This window comes from Stegastes partitus, unplaced genomic scaffold (assembly GCF_000690725.1).
Source record: "Stegastes partitus isolate 25-593 unplaced genomic scaffold, Stegastes_partitus-1.0.2 Scaffold1686, whole genome shotgun sequence".
Taxonomy (NCBI): Eukaryota; Metazoa; Chordata; class Actinopteri; family Pomacentridae; genus Stegastes; species Stegastes partitus.
Genome location: NW_007579417.1, coordinates 55,781 through 77,229, shown reverse-complemented (window position 1 = coordinate 77,229; position 21,449 = coordinate 55,781). Strand labels below are relative to the sequence as shown.

At 40.0% G+C, this 21,449-nt stretch overlaps 2 protein-coding genes across 4 annotated transcripts in view; both read right to left on the bottom strand.

Annotated features, from left to right (window-relative positions):
• Window positions 1–9,808, bottom strand: part of cep68 (centrosomal protein 68) — a 16,620-nt gene extending 6,812 nt beyond the window's left edge. For 2 of the 3 annotated variants that reach the window (XM_008301568.1, XM_008301570.1), the window contains exons 1-4: window positions 9,736–9,808; window positions 3,299–3,375; window positions 2,912–3,210; window positions 850–1,914 (exon numbers count right to left, since the gene is read on the bottom strand). In XM_008301568.1, the coding sequence (XP_008299790.1) occupies window positions 850–1,914; window positions 2,912–3,178 (1,332 nt within the window). In that variant the 5' untranslated portion in view covers window positions 3,179–3,210; window positions 3,299–3,375; window positions 9,736–9,808. The remainder of the gene's footprint in view (window positions 1–849; window positions 1,915–2,911; window positions 3,211–3,298; window positions 3,376–9,735) is intronic. The other variant, XM_008301569.1, reaches the window with a different exon arrangement.
• A 6,355-nt stretch (window positions 9,809–16,163) lies between these two features.
• Window positions 16,164–19,648, bottom strand: sdhaf4 (succinate dehydrogenase complex assembly factor 4). Its single transcript, XM_008301567.1, has 3 exons — window positions 19,470–19,648; window positions 18,371–18,484; window positions 16,164–17,216 (listed from the first exon to the last, which is right to left on the bottom strand). The coding sequence occupies exons 1-3, from the start codon at window positions 19,642–19,644 to the stop codon at window positions 17,107–17,109; spliced, it is 399 nt and encodes a 132-aa protein (XP_008299789.1). The 5' UTR covers window positions 19,645–19,648; the 3' UTR covers window positions 16,164–17,106.
• Window positions 19,649–21,449: the final 1,801 nt, after the last annotated feature.

Below are 21,449 nucleotides of genomic sequence, written 5' to 3'. Positions count from 1 at the left end.
TTACTATTATTATTAATAATAATAATAACAACAATAATAACAACAGTCTTTCTTTACAGCACATTTTTAGAAACTTGTTAATATTCCAGGTGTTTGTGTATCTTTTTATATACATTTCACCAGCACTGAGCCTGACATATTTGGTATTTTTGCTAACTTTGAGTGGGTGCACAGCTCCAGACTTGTCTCCTGTGTTTGATGTCAGACCATTTCATAAATTACAATGTTCTTAAGCCTGACAGGACCACAGCACATTACTGAAAAGACACTGAAAACCAGAATGATCAGATAAAAGTCTTAAGAGGTCAAGGTAACTGCTGTGACTATACCTTAGCACTAACGGACCACACCAACAGTGTTTCATGTTTTAGCTTATTTACAACAAAGTCCCTCATATTAGACTTGATGGTCAGCCATGTTTTGAAAAATAACTACCTTCCAGTTATTCATGTGTTGAGGCTTGATTGTTGTTGCTGATCACAATGCAGCTTCATAGTTTCGTCAATATTATGCTATTATTGCACGCAAGGGACTGTTGTTAAAGAATCAACATGCAGTGTGTTATACTGTTACACAAATGCACAAGATATTCATGTTGCAAATGTTGCCATTTAATAAACACATTTATGTAATCATTTTCACCATTCTCCGACTGCCCTTCACAGTTGTTGACATTATAAAATCATAATTGTTAGGATTTTCAGTAGCTGACTGTTTCAGAATGTTGAGGTGTCTCTGAATGCACCACCAAGCAGAGTGCTGAAAAACAAAACCCTTTTCATAATTGCGGTTTAATACATTGACTTGTAGTAAATTGAGTGAAAGTCATTGAGTGTCCACAGCACTGACCTGTTTGGACAGCAGCTGCAGCTCCTCCAGCTGCTCTGGAAGGGGCCAAAACTCCTCATCCACTTCGCGACACACACACCCAGATTGAGAAAGAACACTGGTGGAGCGAATAAAAGCAGTGGAGGTGGAGTAGGATGAGGACTGCACATGGCGCTGACGATAGCGACCATCACTTTTGTAACAATTTGTTGTACCTCTGTCCAAACTGTCCAAGGACATAATCATGGGGTCCATAAGAGAGAGATGGGAACTTGAGAGCGGACCATCTGAGGATCTGGTGAAGTCCTGCAGCTCAGGTGACCTATGACCTGCACTATGAGTGCTTCTTTTTCTGGTGTGCCTTGTCCCACTTATAGAAAAGTCCAACCCTGATAGGCTAGTGGAGCTACAAAAGTGGTTCAATTCAATTCCGGAGTCCTGCAGGTTGGGGTCTGTCTGGAGTAAAGATTCTGTCTGGACTTCAAAGCTGTCTTGCTCACTGACCACCTGTCCTGGTCTTAGAGGATAAGTGTAGTTCAGCAGGGTCTGGTACTCTTTATTTGGATCCCAGGATGCAGAGTGTCTGTCTGGAGATGGAGGTAAAGCTTTAGGGATGGCACAGGCCCAGTAGTTTGCTTGATAGGGAGACTCAGGGCCTCCTTTTGAATGTTCTTTCAGAGAACCTACTTTGGTCTCCCATCCACCCCTTCCCTCCCTCCCTCCTAGCCGAAGCTGAGTCTGGCCTGACCTGGAATACTCTGAGCGAGGGGTGTAGGTAGGATACAAGACTGTGGAGGTCAGCTGTGGCCTCAGAGGAGGTTTAAGTCTCTGGGATTCCAGGATGGAGTTTGAGGGGCTCTGTTGTGCCGTTCTGCTGTCAGCCAAAGGTGATCGAAAAGTAAGTTCTTCAAGGCACAGCCGGGTCTGGAGCTCAGAGGCACCCAATGGTGAGCTGAGGTCTTTTCTCGAGGGAGGTGAGATGTCACTGTCATAGCGGTTGAAGCTCTCTGGGATTAGTGCTTTTCTTGGTCTGGTCAGGAATTTCATGTCAGTATGTTCTCTTCTGGTAACATCCAATTGTTTCTTCTACATGCAGGAAACAGACATAAATAAGAAATTATAATGGTAGGATTTCAACTACATGCATAGTATACAAATAAACCTTTTAAATATTAATATAGTACTTACTGCCATCAATGTCAGAATTTATTAGATTGTTTTATTATTCATGAAATTCCTAGAAAGTCACTGTGGGTAAAGGGTTGTATATGTAGAATATTTAGGTAGCAAACAAGCAAATGTCTGACAAAAATATTTATTGTCATAATGAGACAAAGTTGTAAATTTGATTTATTTACTTTAGTACCTCATTGTGGTGGACAGGTGAGAGCAGTGTAGTCTGTTTAGTTGGACAAAGCTGTAAATTTGATTTGTTTATTTTAATACTCATGTGAGTAATATGAGAGTGGTTTAGCCTGTGTAACAGTTATAGTGCAGTGTAAGCAATTTACTGATTTTCTCAAAGTATCAAGTGTTTCCTCATAAACTACGACTTTGGTATTTTAATATGATGTTTTTTTTGCACAACTATAACTTTACCTTGTTACTTTCTTTTTTTTTTTTTCTTTTTTACAGAAAAAGCATAGTTTTACTTTTTTCATGTTAAAACTTTTTCTTGAAATTTTAACTTTATTTCAGAAGTTGATATTTAACATTATTATTTATTATTTCTGGCCCTAATATTAAATTACTATTTATAAGTCATCCATGTAAGCTGGTTGAGCTGCAGCTGCAACTTTTACTTTAATGTGATGGGATTCAGACCTGACAAATGCTGGAAGTGTTATGAACATATTATTAGGTCTGACTTAATTAAATTGATGTGTGACTTTCAAAGAACAATGACTTCTTCATGCATGGCCCTTTATCAGACTGACATGGAAAATTATCCATGTATTTGCATAACAGAGTACATGTCCAAAAGGGGCGTGTCGTTGCTACAATTCAAAACATGCTGTTTCATTTTCAAGGAGAAAAAATAAAATTTTTCTGTGAGAACTCCCTTCATCTCTGTTCTCCTCACCTGCTCTGTGGAGTTTTGTGGATGTGTCTTCTTTAAGATAGATGTGTGCTCTTCGGCAGAGAACAGAGGCTTTCGCATCACATACTGATTGTCTGTCAGATACCTGGAGGTGGCTGCCATTGTAACACTTTTGTGTGGCCCTCTTCTGGCTTTTCTCTCTGCCTTGCCTCTTTCACTGTCTTTTGTAGTCAAACTCGAGCCCCTCTTGCTGTGCTTGAACTCTCGGAGATGCGACTTCCATCGGTGGCTGAATCCCTGGGCTGCCATTGGACAAAGAAAATGCAGGAGGGCCTTGTCAGCTAAAAAAATATAACATGTTTAGCATTATAAAAGTGTGAACATTATTTAATATTGTTTATTTTGGTTGTTATTTATATTTCCACAGACCTTGCAAGGTGGTGGTTTCTGTCCAGTGTTAACTTAACAGCAAACATTATGTTGCTGAGCTGAGGTACACAAGAGCCCTAGAATGACACAAGAAACAGGCAGAGCATGTTCAGACATACAGTAGCAGTATGGATTGACAAAACACTTATCAGAATAATATACAGTGCTGCCCACTTAATGTCATACCGCTTTATAGAATATCCCATTTATAATCATGACATGTCGAAGTCCTAAATCATTTCCTATATAACCTACAGTGAAACAGCCCATTTATTGTCATAGAATAATGTCATAATCCCGGTTTCTGTCATAACAAAATTCCCCAAAATTGATTCCAGGAATAACTTTTGCTTGTTTAAAGTCATGGTTGGCCGATCATTATGGCGTCGGTCATGCATGGCAGATTATCACACCCTGGTCAGCCGCGGAAGGCAATGTGTTGGTTTCTTTGTCAATTACTTGCTCACCTGGGATCTGCTTCTTGATCTCCAAGAAACTGTCCCTTTGATGTTTCCCATTTTCCCATTTTTCTTGAAGCCCGCTTATTGGAATATCCTGGATATAGTCATAATTCCATCCTGGACCGAGGGTATGATAATAAACGGGCAGCAGTGTATATACAATAGCATATGCTGCAGCTTGTATAGTTCAATACAGTAGGAAGTGGATATCAAACCTGTGAACTTGTGATTTTGGGGCACCTGCTCTACCAACTCTGCCACAGTCACCACAAGATGCTTGCCTTGTCTTTTCATGTTTTGTGTTCTCCCTATAGTTCTTTCTGCTGTAACACTGAAGAACCAATAGAGGGCACTCAAAGGCCACAAGTCTGTGCCACAGCACCTTTGTCTATAGTAATTTGATCTGTCTTAATCACATGGAATGCAACATCCATTGAGGGAGAGAAACAAAATAAGATGACAAACAAATGAAAAACAGCATTTGACTACTGTTGAGAAAATCTGATATTTATGTAGACAAGCATTTAAGACAGAAAGTATAAAAACTTTATACAACTCATGAGAATCAGAAATCCAGCATCTCAAACTGTAGTTTGTAGTTTGTAATTGTTATTTCAAGTTTGAGTAAATTGCTATTCAAACAGCAAAAACACTGTGCATCTTTCGGTCTAATTCAGTACATACAATCCTGTGGAAGACTGCCTATGTGAAAGTTGTCCACAAGATGATCATCAACACCCTTCATTAGGAGGTAGGCCACAGAAGGTCCTTGTTGAAAAGGCTGGCTGTTGGCACAGTGCTGTATCAAAGTATATCAATGTAAAGTTGACTGGAAGGGAAAAGTGTGGTAGGAGAAGTTGCACAAGTGACAAGAATGATGGCAGACTGGAGAGGATTGTCAAGAAAAGTCAATTCAAGAAGTTGGGAGAGCTTCATAGTTCAGGTTGTGACTGAAGAGGCGTAACTCCCAGTGCACAACCACATGAATGTTTAAGAAAACAATGAACATGCTCCCGGTGCACTCCAGACCTGATGTTTGTTGTCTTACACAGAATGTGATGTGTTCTTCGCTGCTCCAGTTTGAGGTCCATGGAGTAATCCGAGACGCACACCTACTACTGGTCACAAAAATGTGTGCCACACAGGTTCTGTTGTTGATAATGTAATGTCATGTAATATCATGACAGTTACTGTACACTGTTGATTCGCACTGCGTACAGTCTCAAAACTTTTTGATCCGCCTTTGTATCTGCATTGTCTGACTTCAATACAAAACATGAAGAAGAGCAAAGTTGATGCTTCGTCACGAAGGATTAATCACGACAGGCAAAATCTTTTACATTATCCCTTGATGCATTATTTATAATAAGTGCAGTTTGAACCAGACATATTGTTTTAAGCTACAATATTCACTTAAACTGCAACAGACGAAACTCCTTGGGACACTTAGGAACACAGGAAAATGTTAGAACAGTTGCTGTAATTAAGGCTACAGGTTGAAATCAATTCATTTGTTCCAAACAAAACAAACATGTAAGTGGCACATACATTCTTCCAGGTCCAGAGAGTGGAATGTCTCTACCTGTTGTTGTGGGATCACTAAGCAGCGGGCCTGATAAGCATCCAGTTAGGTCCAAGCAGTGCAATGATGTGTTGCTCTTCACCTGACTGATTTCATTAAGACTGCATGCTCAGACCTGCCAGTGTTTCCCACTTCACCAAGGAGGAATACTGCCTGTCCAGTGGGTCAGCAGCTTCTCAGAGTCAAGAACACCATGTTGACACCTCACCTCAGAGACACTGTTCACTCTGTTAATGCTTAGTAGTTGCTCTGTCTTCTGCCTTTTTGTGCTGACAAGCATGGAAACAACCCAGTATAAACATAGGGATTCTGCTATGTAGAACAAAATAGTCTGCACTGTTTCTCTGTTAGCTTCAGTTGAGGTTCAGAAACATTACCAAAATTCATACTTTTTCTTCACCTTTCCACACCAAAGAGTAAAACATGCTTTTTAATGTGGTATCTATACACATGTACTGATCTGATTCTCTCATCTGATACTGATCCCTCCACACGAGCAACTCCAAAGTAAATGAGTTGCATATAGCTACACCTGTGAAACAACAGTAGTAACTTCATCAAGTACTTATAATTATAAGTTATCGCCAACATGGAGACAGGAGGGAGAGATCAGGATTTTAGTCACGGTGTACTTTTCTTCACCTCAAGCAGAGGTGCTGTCACACTCACAGCCACAGTTCATCACCTGCATTTAAATTATTTGTTGTACGGCGGCCATCCTCAGTCCTGAGCATCACAGCCTTAGGGGAATTTTACTTTTACTCATGTTAAAGTAGTAGTTAGGTTATCATCACATACGGACTGAATTTTGATTGTTTAGGGAAATCATTCATAAACAAGGATATTCATTATTTCAACAGTGTGATAAGCTGCTATTAGTTTTGATTTAGTCTCTTTTAGTGTATTACAATGCAATGTGCACCATAAGATGTACTGTCTAGTTCCATCTGTGTGAAAAAATATTGTGTGACCTACAGCTGGGGACAAAATTATTAGCCCCTGTGTCTGGGTTGTTGCTTTGTCTTTCAACATGACAACAACCCAAAACATACATCACTTCTGGTGAGGAATTACCCTCAGAAGACCAAAGTAACTGACTGGCCTGCACTGAAAATCTGTGGGGTCAACTGAGGACCAGGGTCCATGCCAGAAGACCATCAAATCTGGAGGCGCTTGAGAGATTTGCCGAGGTAGAATGGGCTGGGATTCCTCAGGAGATGTGTCAGAGACTTGTTACAAACTACAACAAACAACTGCAAGCTGTTATCCAGCAAAAAGGATACACAACTAACTATTAGCAACAAGGGGGCTAACAATTTTGACCCTGGTAGTTTTTGTTTTTTGTTCAATAAATGTGTTTCTGTGTGCAAAGTAAAATAATGTAGCATCTAAAATAAAACTAGGATGTTTGGAAAAGCTGTAAAAAAAATCCTTGAGTTGTTAAACAGCACTTGGGAAACTGTTGAAAAAAGAAACAAAAATTTTATTGGGGGGCTAAAAATGTGGACATCAACTGTATCTCTGAATGACAGAATGCTGTCACTTTAACAGATTGATGTAGCAGCAATGTCATAAAACCCATTTCTGTTTAAGTTAAGATAAACTTCATAGTGTTTCTCCCTCATGCCAACCACAATTGGTTTGTGTGAATTTGTTTTTGTGTGCTGTTTAGATGTTTTCATGGGTCCAAAATGTCTTTTAAAAAAAAAAAAAAAAAGGAGGAGAAAAATTCTGACACCCAAAGTGCAAAAATTTGTCTCAAAAGGGACAAAGAATAATACAAAAATATATTCGACCCAAAAAGTCACCAACACTGACAGCAGAACCATGCTACAAGAATTATTTTCATTATTGATTAATCTGAGAGTTATTACTTAGATTTACTGTTTGGTCTATACAACATCAGAAAACAGTAAAAATATCCATCACAGTTTCCTACTGTCCAAAGCCAGTTCAACAAATTCCATCCATCCATCCATTATCTATACACCGCTTAATCCTCACTAGGGTTGCGGGGGGCTGGAGCCTATCCCAGCCGACTTAGGGCGAAGGCAGAGGACACCCTGGATAGGTCGTCAGTCTATCACAGGGCCACACCTTGAGACAGACAACCAAGCACACTCACACCTACGGACAATTTTAGAATCACCAATCAACCTCAACATGTTTTTGGACTGTGTGGGAGGAAGCCGGAGAACCAGGAGAGAACCCACGCTGCATGGGGAGAACATGCAAACTCCACGCAGAAAGATTCCGGTGCCCCCACCGGGACGCGAACCGGCAACATTCTTGCTGCGAGGCAGCAGTGCTACCAACTGCGCCACCCTGCAGCCCTCAACAAATTCCTCCCATTTGAAAAGCTAAATCATCATGTTTGATTACCAGAAGGTAAGCGATACAAATATTACAATTATAATAACTCATTCTATTCTCAAAACATTCAATCATTAGACTAGTTGCTGATTAAGTTAATAGACAAATCAATTAATCAACTATTGTATGCTTATTAACATATGCTTTCAGTTAACACAGCTGCTTCTGGCTTACTGCAATAACAGAGCTGCAGTGTGTTTATTACTTCCTTTTTACTTCAGCAAACTGACAGAATGCCCACTTTATATATCAACAAGAGGAAACTATATTTGAATTTCAGTACACAGTGTGCGATGTCAGTGTCTGGTCAACAATGAGCCTGTGGTCACCAAGGCATCTAGACTGTGATGTTTTACATCTTAGTATACTGAAAGTCAAAGAAATTCAAAATATCTATAAAATGGTGACCATGGCGCTGAAATTACTAGGGCTAAACATATAATCGATCTCAAATCAAGATTTGGATTTAAAACAATTAGCAAACTGCAAAGGCTGCACACCTCATACAGTGCAGCTTAACTGTTGTGTCAAAAATTTTGCAATTTCATGCTGTTCTCCTTGTGTGACAGTCACATATTTCATTTTATTTCAAATGGTAATGCTTCATCAGATGTTTCAAATCTATTACACAGTAAATACTTAACTTAAGTTTGACATTAAGAATAAAAAAAAAATCTCTTTTTAATGAAATTACAATATCTGATAGAAACGGCACAATAGGATCTGTTGCCCAAATTAGTCCCAGTATTTACTGTACAGAGCATGAACTCACTGCTGCAGTTAATGGTCAAACCAAGACTGAATATTGTGCCTAAAGGACCAGTTAAACCACTTTATGAACAATAGATAGTTTTCCACTCTAGCAGTATTATGCCATGCAGATAGTTTTGCTTAACTTTGTCCAGGTTTACAACAAAGTGTCCACTGGTAAACCAGGGTCTCATACCCACTGACTTCTTCACTACATTTATGCAGACTGCTAAAAGGGGACATTTTCAAAATCCCAGTGATGTCTCAGTCATGGCAGTGCCACCTATTTTCCCCCATCTTCTTATTCTCAGGAATTGGAGTGGTGATGGGTAGACCTCTCACTGTATCCTCCATCATGGTTTCCATTGCTATAGCCTAGAGAGGGTGATGCTAGATTCCAGAGGGAACCCAGAGGAAACTGTGGATTTTTTGGGTTTCTCTGTTTAAAATGTGTAAGGTCTTCACCTGATTATATATATATAAAATTAAACTGAATTGAAAACATCAATCAAAGACTGCAGGATTAACTAAACTTGCTTCTTTGCTGAACTGGAATGCTTTCTCTTGTTTCACATAAATATAATGCTCTGTAAAACCATTCGCAAAATACAATGAAATTGTTTCCAATATCGTGCAGCTCCACTAGCTTCACCTTTACCTTTGTTCCAACGTACACACACGCAGGATGCCAAACACACGGTAGCCATGGCAACCAGCCGTGACACCAAACATCAGCGACCTGCACGGAGCGGAGCCATTGTAGTCCGGTTAGAGAGCTGCTAACGGCCCGGTCCTGCGCTTGGTCCTGTTCAACCGGTGCCCAGACAAGTATACCGGTGAAGATGACAGACACTTAAGGGGCTGACTGAAGCCTGAGACAATAACCTATAAATAATGCAGTGTCCACTGCGATGCCTGTAATATGAAAACTGCACAACCCGTATTGCACTCGTTTTAACAGTTTTGCAATTAAATGTGTCCTTATCGACAAACGTACATCGCCAGTAGAACCCATGTTAGCCCGTCTCACAGTTCTGTGGGATCTTCCTGTGAATTCGGCACCATAATGGTCCACCAAACGAAACCACTCATTTTTAGTATCTCACTTCTTCCGCCCAATGCCGATAATGTGTTTGGCGGAAGTCAGTCCAACAGTCATTTATTTAAAATGTGCAGTTATGTCGTCTGACTGCTAAATCCTTGCAGCAACCGTTACAGCCCTGTCTGCGAGTGAAAACCTGACATACATATACATACATATACATATTTACCCCATTTAGCAGAGTGGTCGAGCTCCCAGCGTCTCCTCTTTGTAGCGCCTTCAGCCATGCTGCCTTCAAGGCCTCCACCCAGATACGATTTTTTAATAATAACATTAGGAATAAGCAAACAGCATAATACTCGTCTTTCTGAAAGAAAAGGGTCGCAGTTGTGTATTATACCACGTATGTGACATGTAGTGTTTGGAATACGAGCACAGTTCAAGGCACAGTTCAACAGAAAAAAAATACCGTCTTTATTGTACTCATTCGTGGGCTTAATTGTTGTAGTTACAACATTGCTGGCGGTACTTGAAGGCCACGCAGCATTCAACAGGAGGAGCAGGCAGATGTGGCTCTTTACTGCCCCTCAGTGTGACGATTACAAATGTTCACTTTACGACAGCGGTCTCCAACCTTTGCTGCACCACGGACCGGTTTCAAGCAAGACAATTCTCTATGGACCAGTCATCGCGCACACAAAAAAATTATAATTGTCTTATCTATTCCTGCACGAATTACTTTTAATTGATAAATATGTGTTTACTTTTTTGTGTCTCAGCATCGAGTCTCTCCCTCTTTCAAAGAAGCTCTGCAGAGACGTTTTTTTTTTTTTTTTTGGCAGCTGTTAGATTAAAGGCTCGGGTTAACTTCCGGGCAGGAAAACTACAGTCAAGTAGCGGGAAACAAGCACAGACGGAGGTGACGTTGAACGAGCTAGTTATTTTTCAAAATAAAAATCCTGCAGACTCCGCCGGAAATAAAATTTAAAAAATAAAATGTTTTTATTCTTTCTGGATGGCCCAGTACCAGTCAATGAGCTCGGTCCGAGGAAAGTTTGCCCCTCTCCTCAACGCAGAATTATTTAAGCTGTGAGTGTGCTTGTTTGTCTGTCTCTCTGTGTAGGCCTGCGATAGACTGGCGACCTGTCCAGGGTGTCCCCTGCCTTTGCCCTAAGTCAGCTGGGATAGACTCCATCCCCCTGTGACCCTAGTGAGGATTAAGCGGTGTATACACACACCGGCCACTTTATTAGGTATACCTCTCCAACTGCTCGTTAACGCAAATTTCTAATCAGCCAATCACATGGCAGCAACTCAATGCATTTTAGGCATGTAGACATGGTCAAGACGATCTGCTGCAGTTCAAACTGAGCATCAGAATGGGGAAGAAAGGTGATTTAAGTGACTTTGAACGTGGCATGGTTGTTAGTGCCATACGGGCTGGTCTGAGTATTTCAGAAACTGATCTACTGGGATTTTCACGCACAACCATCTCTAGGGTTTACAGGGAATGGTCCGAAAAAGAGAAAATATCCAGTGAGCGGTAGTTCTGTGGGCGCAAATGCCTTGTTGATGCCAGAGGTCAGAGGAGAATGGCCAGACTGGTTCGAGCTGATAGAAAGGCAACGGTCACTCAAATAACCACTCATTACAACCGAGGTATGCAGAATAGCATCTCTGAATGCACAACACGTCGAACCTTGAGGCGGATGGGCTACAGCAGCCGAAGACCACACCCGGTGCCACTCCTGTCAGCTAAGAACAGAAAACTGAGGCTACAATTCGCACAGGCTCACCAAAATTGAACAATAGTAGATTGGAAAAATGTTGCTTGGTCTGATGAGTCTCGATTTCTGCTGCGACACTCGGATGGTAGGGTCAGAATTTGGCATCAACTACATGAAAGCATGGATCCATCCTGCCTTGTATCAACGGTTCAGGCTGGTGGTGGTGGTGTAATGGTGTGGGGGATATTTTCTTGGCACACTTTGGGCCCCTTAGTACCAATTGAGCATCGTGTCAATGCCACAGCCTGCCTGAGTATTGTTGCTGACCATGTCCATCCCTTTATGACCACAGTGTACCCATCTTCTGATGGCTACTTCCAGCAGGATAACGCGCCATGTCATAAAGCGCGAATCATCTCAGACTGGTTTCTTGAACATGACAAAGAGTTCACTGTACTCCAGTGGCCTCCACAGTCACCAGATTTCAATCCAATAGAGCACCGTTGGGATGTGGTTGAACAGGAGATTTGCATCACATGTGCAGCCGACAAATCTGCAGCAACTGCGTGTTGCTATCATGTCAATATGGAACAAAATCTCTGAGGAATGTTTCCAGTACCTTGTTGAATCTATGCCATGAAGGATTAAGGCAGTTATGAAGGCAAAAAGGGGTCCAACGCGATATTAGTAAGGTGTACCTAATAAAGTGGCTGGTGAGTGTAGATAATGCCATCCATCCATTTTCTATACACCGCTTAATCCTCATTAGGGTCGCGGGGGGGCTGGAGCCTATCCCAGCCGACTTAGGGCGAAGACAGGGGACACCCTGGACAGGTGAGTGTAGATAATGGATGGATGGAAATAATCTCTGCACAGCTTTGTTATATGAACCCACGATCAATCAGATTCAGTCCAGAAGGGATTCCATGATGCATTAACAGGTTGTGGTGGACGCTCTCGTTCATGATGCCGTCTGTTCTCACTAATTTGCCCATGTTGTTTACACAGATGGAACCCAATACCGTAATGGAACCTCCACCGTGTTTCACTGTGGGTGCAATGCATCTGGCATCAAAACGTTCTAAAAACATTAATAAAAAACGACAATGCTGACCGAAGAGTTCTAACTTGGACTTGTCTGTCCAGAGGACCTTCTTCCAGTCACCAACAGTCCAGTATTTGTGCTCACTTGCGAATCTGAGGTGTTTCTGGATGTTTGCAGGCCTCAATAATGGCTTTTTAGCAGCTCTTCTTCCCTTTAAGCCTTGTTCCATCAGTCGCCTCTTATGGTCATTCTGGAGACTTTCTCAGACTCTGATCTAGAAGCATTCATCTCTGCCTGACAATCAGCATGAGCTTCCTTCTGTCTCTAGTCCTTCAGATCTTGAGGTGTCTGACTTCTGTCTGGCTTCAGTTAAGTTTCGATTCCTGCCTCTTCCTTGGAGCATTTTGTCAGTACCAGTCTCGACTATTGACTCCAAATCATACTTGACTCCACTGTGAGAACACATTATGTCTTTCCCTGTTTGTCTCAGAGACCATCCAGTATCACGAAGTGTTTAATGGCCCCTTTTATTTTCAGTGAGCTCTTGACGTCCTACCATTTTGAACAGGAGTGAGGAATTTCAAATTGAATTCACCTTTTTATACCCAAATCTGAGCCGGCTAACTGGGCTTCTCTGAGAAGTCAGAAATTCATTAAGCATCACATTCAACTACTAAAACAAAAATTTCTGTTCAGGAATGCAAGTAAATAAATATGATTTGGCATCTTAATCACCTCTATCATTTAGACCAGCTGTGTCATAAACCTTAGGTGGTGGGCTAATACATTTGTTAAGTATTGTATATATACAGTTGAAACCAGAAGTTTGCATACACTGTATAAAATGACACATAACCTTTCTGACCTTTCTCAGGAAACACTTATTTAACAATTTGATGGACATCTTACATGTTTGTAGATTCATTTCATTTGGTGAAAAAAATTTAACAACAACAAGAACAACATTAATATGTTCAGCTTAGACATAGTTTGGACTGACTTTTATCCAGCTTCCAGTCACTTTCACCAGCCAGCACTTACTGTGCTTGGCTAAACTAAGAGTGAGGCTTGTTTGCTCTTGTTTCATCTTTGACCCACTCTCTCTCTTTCACGCTCTCTGTCTCTTCATTTGCTGACTGGCTTCCATCAGTCACCCAAAAATGGGGTTTTCTGGAAGTCCTTGACATTCAAATGATAAGTGCACTGATAGGGAGCTGTCAATCACCCAGCAGGAAGGAAAACAGCAGTCCTCTGTCTGAACCAGGCCCAGAAAATACAAAAATGTCCACAACACTGGTGTTTCCCACATTAGATGTGGACAAAAATATCAAGTCAACGAATGTAGGTCGACAATTCAGATTTATTACAAATAGAGAATCAGCAGCAAGACAAAGTACATTTTGATGTGTTGACAAATACATGAGCTCATTATAACTTTCATCAGACTGAAGTAGCTCACTGCTTCAACTCCCCCGATGAGTAGAACTACAGTACATCTGTGTCTGTTGAGTTCTTTAAGGGGATGACACACAAAGCAGACAGTAAACTACAAAAGCCTTTAAAACAGATTTTCTACTTCCTAACCGATACACACAGTCCTGAAAGAATTTACTTCTAATAATGTATTCAGTATTTGTTATAGTTTTAGTATTGCTTTCTAATAACTTAATATCTCTGGAAATTAAATGCAAATATGTGATTACAGAGATCATTTTAGTTACCACAAGGAAACATCTGACTTATTTCTCATTGCTTCAAGCTGTTATGGCAAAGTTAACCTTAAATACATTCTACGAAAAATCAACCTGACAAAGCAAAATGCTATATCATGCTGTCATGTGTGATGCCCAGGTGGTGGCACATGTTCTGGTTGTGTTTTTATTATCTGGATTCCATATCCAATATTTATAACTGTGGACATGTGGTTGCACCTTGACATGAAACTTCAAGTTTACATACGCTGTATAAAAAGACATATAACTTTTTTTTTTCACTGTCTGACAATAAATCAGACTGCTCTTTTCCTGTTTTAGGTCAGTTAGGATTACCAACATTATTTGTATTTGCTAAACACCAGAATAATGAGGGAGAGAATTTTTTAGAGAATGATTTATTACTTTCTTCAAAGTCAGAAGTTTAGTACACTTCCTTAGTATTTGGTAGCATTGCCTTTAAACTGTATGAGGAAAAGTTTAGTCTGATTTAATGTCAGACAGTGATAAAAAAAATGTTTTGTCTTTTTATACAGTGTCTGTAAACTTCTGGTTTCAACTTTATATCATTGATGTAGATTTATACAGATGTTACATATATTTTAAAGACTGTTCCATGCTTGTTTATATATTTTGTATTTTATGTTATATGGAGATTTTAGATATGCAAGTTGTCTTGCATGAGGTATAGATATGTTTTTAAAGATTATTTCTGGACATTTTTTTGCCTGTATATGACAGGGAAACATGGGGAGAAGAGTGGGGGAAGAACATGCAGCAAATGAGCTGCTGGCTGGACTCAAACTGCGCCCACTGAATCGCGGACTACAGCCCTGTATATGGGTCGTCGTCTTATCCAGTTGAGGTAGCGGGGTGCCCCATGCATGCAGTACATTTCTTTATAGATTGTCTACAGTTTTGCACTGCATATTTTCTATACTGTATATTTTACACATTTACATACCACAACTATTTTTTATTACCTGCTTCTAAGTCTTCAGTAAGTTTTTGTATTTTTGAGAAAAGTTGTTTGAATATTTGATTAAATCATCTGTTTAGCATTATATGTGGGTTCTTAACTGTGATTGTAATTCCTGTAACAAAATCATTTCCTGAAAAGGAGCAATAAAGTTTCTATCTATCGAGAGAACAGAGGATACCAATTACTTTGGTCAGTTTCAATAATTTTGACCACATCTGTGCGATCAACATTCAGGTCTTGTATACAGAATCCCCTTCATATTCATACCTATGAACACGATAAAGTGAGTGTACAGGAGCAGCACTCACTCATGTCTCACTCTCACCTGCAGCAGAACAGTGTACAAAGTCCACCTTTGAAGTTCACATCCTTAATATTTTGAAACTCTTTTTTTGAGCACAGCCCAGTTAACGGAGTGCACAACTTTATCAGACCGGATACACTTATTGCAAGTCATTGTAGCTCTACGGATCTACTGTAGCTCTTGTCACCTCTATTCCAGAGATTTGGGAAAACAAGAACTTGCACAGAACAACACATACTGGGCTAAGCAGTGTAAGCCTTTCCATGCAAGCCCTTGTCTGACCCAAAGTAAACACAGAATGTCGATATCTGGAGCCAGGATGGACTACCCTCCGAGGGGGCTCTTGGGATAAATGACCCTCATATCCTTCAACCAACAATTTATGTGGAGCTGAACTGATTGGATAATTAGTCAAAAGTGACAAATTAGAGATCAATTTTGGTAATTCCTCCAACACTCAGAGGTATGTGATTATTGTGGGTTGTCTGTCAGTCTGTTACACAAAAACTACCAAACTGAATTTAATGAAATGTGGTTAAGAGTTGGAGCACAGTCATGAGAAGAACACAATAATTATAACCACTTTGGTTACAACTGATAGGGCATTGGCCTTGGTAGAGGATGTACTCTCTGAGAGTCTTTCTAGTTAATGTTTTTTTTTGTTTTTTTGTATCACCTTTTATCTAACAATGCAAAAAATAACTGTCAAATGGAACAGCCTTTTTGATAAACTACAGATAGATCAGATAGATAAGAGAGATCTGCCACCAGGGTAACGTAGCCACCCTGGATGTTTACTCAGACTTACCAATTTACATGAGGCTGATAAACGATCTTCTGCAAAAAGTCTAAACATCTGATGTACTGTTAGATTATTAAAACAACAATTGTCATTTCACAAGCATTTTAATAATGTATGCTGGGAAGCTGATGGTGTTCCTGTACCCACCGCTTTCCACAGCTGACTGAGTATGAAATCTATTGCTGCAGAGAGTGAGTGCAGACCACCACAACAGTGATAGGCTTAGAAAACAGATGCTGACGATGCTGTGCACGTCAAGAAAAGAGCGCGGCCAGGAAGACTAGATGGCTCTCTGCACGGTAGAGAAAAGAGATCACAAAATGTAAAACACAATTTTACAGACAACAATATGTGTCTCACCAGCAAGAAACACCAGCATCTGTTGTCATCAATCATTATGATCTAAACTTGCAATGGCAGCTGAGACAAAACACGACAATTGTGTTGAATAATTAGCTTGAGGTTAAAAAGCCACAATAAAAACAGTGTGACATCTGAGAGAAGTGCTTTCATCATTTTGCAGATCAATTAGCCAGAACAAACATCTTTGTCTAGCTGTAGGTGTGGTGTCTGTCAGGGAAAACTGCACAGTATGGATGAAGCAATTTTTTGCCCTGCAACTGGAAACTTACGGGTACTCCCTTGTTACTCTGCAGCCATACATATGTAACAAAATACCATGAAAGTTGCATCAATATATGTCACATATAGCACAAGTCCTTCTTTCTCTGTCTACAGTTGAGGTAGGGACAACAAAGTCAGCATGGCCCATAAAGAAACATTTATGGAAAAAAAACAAGTTGAAATGGACATGTTACACTGCTGTCCAAAATTGAAGCTAAACATTCACCAAGCTCCCTGTGAGTATTAACACAGTTACAGTTTGTATCTCTGCCTCATGTTAACCTTCTGATTGAAAAACTTAAAAAAAAAAGAGATTTGACTTCAAAGCCAAAACAGCCTCAACAAGTACATCTGTCTACACAGACATAATATAGGTGGAACATATCACATTTACAGGGAATGAACTAGAAGTCAACACAGCGGCCCTTTCTCTCCCAGTCTCCATAGCGGGTGGGCTCTGGACCCCGAGGACCCCCTTTCTCTTTGGTCACAGGATTCACATCATCAGGAAACTCTGAATGACAAGAAGAAAATAATTCAAAATAAAAGATGCTGCTTTAGTTCAGATATTTGCCGTCTATGACTGCTTTTTCTTCAGTTTATACTGCACACAGAGTCCAGTTTATTAGCTTTAGCTGGATAAAACAAATTCTAACTCACTCCTCCATGAGGGGTTGAATGTAGCATAGACGAAAAATCTTTACCCAAGGTAAACTTACTTGCATTTTCCTAAACTTTCAACCACATTGCACACCCTTTCCTAGCAGATGGAGTTTAATACTGTCACGTAATAACAACTGAGAAAACTAAGCCTTGTGAGAAGCAGAAGAAAGTTCTGGGAGAACCAAGTATGTGAACTTTGAATTTGTTTCCAAGAATGTAAGAATTCAAAGCGAATTTTCACACTGATTTAAGTTCATGATCATTTTGGAGGCTGTAGTCTGTGCTGTTGATGAATTATTTAATGTACTCCTATGAGGTGAGTCTGCATACGCTGTATAAATGGGGTTGATAAAGTATTAGAAATGCATCTCAGTTTAATGCATTGCAACTCAAAAGAAACGCAACATACAGCCTGTACAGCATAAAAAACACTAAACTAAACATTAAAGATTTATGTAGGCAGGATTTATTGTTGGGTTGCACAGCCTAAACTTGGAGGGCATAACAAAGTTGACACAATGCATGTAATGTCAAAAGGATCAGTTCATGTATCAGATAAAAGGCAAACCTTTAAGACTGACAAGTGTAATTCTTCTACTGTCAAAACAAATGTGCTTGTGTGGTGGGGTGCTGGGAAACAAAGTTTTTTTTCTACTGATGTACCAACAGCTGGTATTGAAATCAATATCAATGAATCTAATGCAGAGGCATGATTACACTTATTTATTCAGTTAACTGCCGCCACTGCTCAATATCATCACTGAAGCTCAGTTATTTTAACAATAAAAGTAATTATAGAATTTATAGAATACTGTAGAACCTTACATTTTCTTAATTAAACACATCTTATTTTTGAGTGCTGATTAATCATCTGAAGGCTTTTTCAAAGGTTTTTTCAGTCTGATGAGTTATAATTCTATGGCAGTACTTTATTCTACTTTATCTGAGTTTGTGTGGTTTTTATAGTGACAAACAGTAGTCTTAAGCAAGCAAAAGTAATCTTACTTTCCAGAACATCTTTGCTCTTGTCGTCAAGGCTGTCAAACCGTCCCTGTGGGGTTTTAGCTTTCTTCAGCGGTTTCTTGTCCTCGACTGCTCCACTGGCCATCCGTGAACATCCTGAAAATGACAACAGGGACTTCAGAATAAAAAAATAAAAAAAAAGGGCCATTCATAGAATGTGTACAGTTAACAACCAAAGTGAGCACACCCTTGTGCAATGTTGTTTAAATGTCAAGTGAATCAAAACTGTGTCACCTCTCAGTAACTGTTCATGGTAACAGTTCAACACGACAGCATTTATTAAAAACGAGCAGTTAAGAATTACTATATTAAAAATACAGTTCCCCCCCCCCAGTAAAAACTCAATGCCACTCAAGTCTGTGTATTTTTCATTGCTGAGCTTCAAATCTTTCATTTTTTTCAATATTATCTTTGATGACAGACTTAATCGTCCTCGGCATCCTTTAGAAGAACCATGACTGAGTCTCAGATTAGTGGCACTAGGAGCTCCTGGTTACTGCCGTCACTGTGTTTCCCGATTCACATTTTTCACTTTCACCGGGATTTCTTTTCCATGTAATGATGCAGACATGCAGATAGACATAGCCTATAGGTCCACAGCTGACACAGTTCTGGTTCTCACAACTAAATGTATAACCATCGACACGCAGTGAGGCTGTTCACAGGAGGAGTCTGTTGTGTATAAAGGAACACCGGGTTTCTAATTTGGAACCTGGACATGAGAGGAAACACTCTGCTGAGAAATAATGCTGTTAATGAGAGATTATACAGTTTTGATATATTTGAGGTGGAAGTGATATCTGACAGGCTTGGACTCACTTCTGCTGCATACTGTCCATCTGTCTGTCTGTCTGCAGCATAACATGGTGCCATCATAAGATCTGAATTAGCCCTGGTTAACAGTACTGTGATGACATTCATATTAAAGCTACTGAGTAATTCTGGCTTTTGCTGGTAGTGTTGAAAACATCAGGTGGTGAATGTAGTCCCGGCTCACATGAAGGCGGCAACAACAACAACAACAACAACAACAACAACAACAACAACAACAGGCTAGCGGACCTGAGCCCAGCTGACCGACCTGTGAGGACGGACTCCACGGACAGATTCTTAAAAACCAAACGTCTGCTGGTTGAAGCACACAAACGCACAAGATACATGTCTGGAGGCGAACTGGAGAGACGCAACAACGACCTGCTTTCTGCTGTGCTCGGACACTTGCACAATGTGTTGATGTGTTGTCTGTCGACCTTCATCGACGACACTTTCGTCATCAAGCAGCGACGGAAGATGGCGACTACCTGCAATGTTTAAGCAGCGCCGCTAGGAGGAGACAACACCCTGGATATCCCGTTACATCCAGAATATTTTCAGTTTCACACATATTCCTACGTTCAGTATTTTTTCATGTCAACATTTTTAAAGTTGATCTATGCATATTTCACTCCAGTCATCGTGTAATGTAATTTGTGCAAACCCTCATTAAAAGGCCAGTTGAGTTGATTAAGTAGATCAATGTGAGCGTTTAGGTTTCTGGTTTCGTCTGTTTCATTTGCAGAACTGACAGCCGCTGAGCTTTGTACTGTCTCATCTTTTTCATACACCTTTCTTTACAAGTCACTGAAAATTGGAATTTGCAAAGGGGAAGGAAAAAGAGTTTATTTGGGAAGCCCTACTTCTCCATTGACCTTCTCCAGTCACAGGTTGAGGTCAACATGTGTGGAGGAGGTGTTCAGAGCCAGTGCTCAGCTGACGGCACCGACAGCATCCTGCAAGACATCCACAAATGAACGCCCTGCATCGAAAACACTGTTTAAGGAAAAGAAAGTATTGTCCCAAAGACTACTTAAAGTATTGAATACAAAAGTATTCAAAGCAAGACAACAGGTTCTGAAGGTTTACAAAATATTCTGTAGTAAACATTCCCTGAAGACTCTCGAGGTTTCACAAAGTAACCCTTAGGGAACCTTCCCTGAAGCCTGCTATTTGCTGGACTGTTTTTAACAGGATACTCATTCCTTAATGTGAAAGTTGGATTGAACTGCTGTAGCTGGCTGAGCTGCAGTTCATTTTTAAACTTTTTATTTTATTTATTTATTTATTTATTTTTAATTAACTGCAACTTCTGATTGTTTAGTGAATGACCTGCTGATTATTTTCTCTGTCAATGATTGTAAAAAAAATAATAATGAGAAATGCTGTCACAAGTGCTCTAAACTGTTGTCATAAAAGTTGTCAGTTTTCTGTCAGCTGACTAATTGATCAACTAATCGTTACAACTGTACTCTATATAAACTGTTGGTGAGTTTATTTAATAACTAAACATTATATTTTAGAAGTTCTTTATATGTTTGTGTACAAAAAAATATTATTTAGAAAAATAACTGAAGCTGTCAAATAAATGTAGTAAAGTAAAAAGTACAATGCTTCCCTCGGATGTGCGGTATAGGGGTTATAGTTTTAAGACTGACAGGAGGGGAAGCAGGCAGCCAGCATTCCTCATCTTGCTTTTTGCAGCTTCAGAGGGCACATAACATGGACATAGCATGCCGGTTCACTGAAAATGAAAGACAAATCAACTTGAGCACTATGTTTTTGTTTTTTTGTTGTTGTTTTTTCCCCGTTCCTGTTAAATGATATAGATATGAGTGAGATACCTCGTACTTACACAAGACCTGCTATACAGCTGTTTTAGGGAGGCTGTCAAAAATAATACCATGAGTAGTTTTATTTACCAGCTACCTTTATTCAAAGTGTAGTAAAGAGTAAAACCCTAAATCCAATCACCGTTTGCTGTGAGTGCTTTTCATCTTGGTACACTTGCACACAGTTTTTCAAGCTTCTTTGAAGGTCGCTCTGCATCCTGGAGAACCTAACCTGCTGAGGATCTTCTGTGGATTCAGTCAGTCTTGGTGTCTCATTTCTCTTCATGTGATCCCAGTCTGACTAGATGATGTTAAGAACAGGGCTCTTTGAGGGCCACACCATGTGTTGCAAGACTCTCTGTTTTTCATGTGGTTGATGGCTGGTTTTGACTCTCTCTCTCTCTCTCTCTCTCTCT

Coding starts and splice junctions, on each gene's coding strand:
- sdhaf4 (XM_008301567.1), bottom strand. CDS start 19,644: ATGAAGGTCGACAGACAACACATCAACACATTGTGCAAGTGTCCGAGC. Junction 18,485..19,469: donor CGTGGAGTCCGTCCTCACAG/GTCGGTCAGCTG, acceptor TGTCATTTTCAG/GATGTTCACGGATGGCCAGT. Junction 17,217..18,370: donor GAGCAAAGATGTTCTGGAAA/GTAAGATTACTT, acceptor CTTGTCATTCAG/AGTTTCCTGATGATGTGAAT.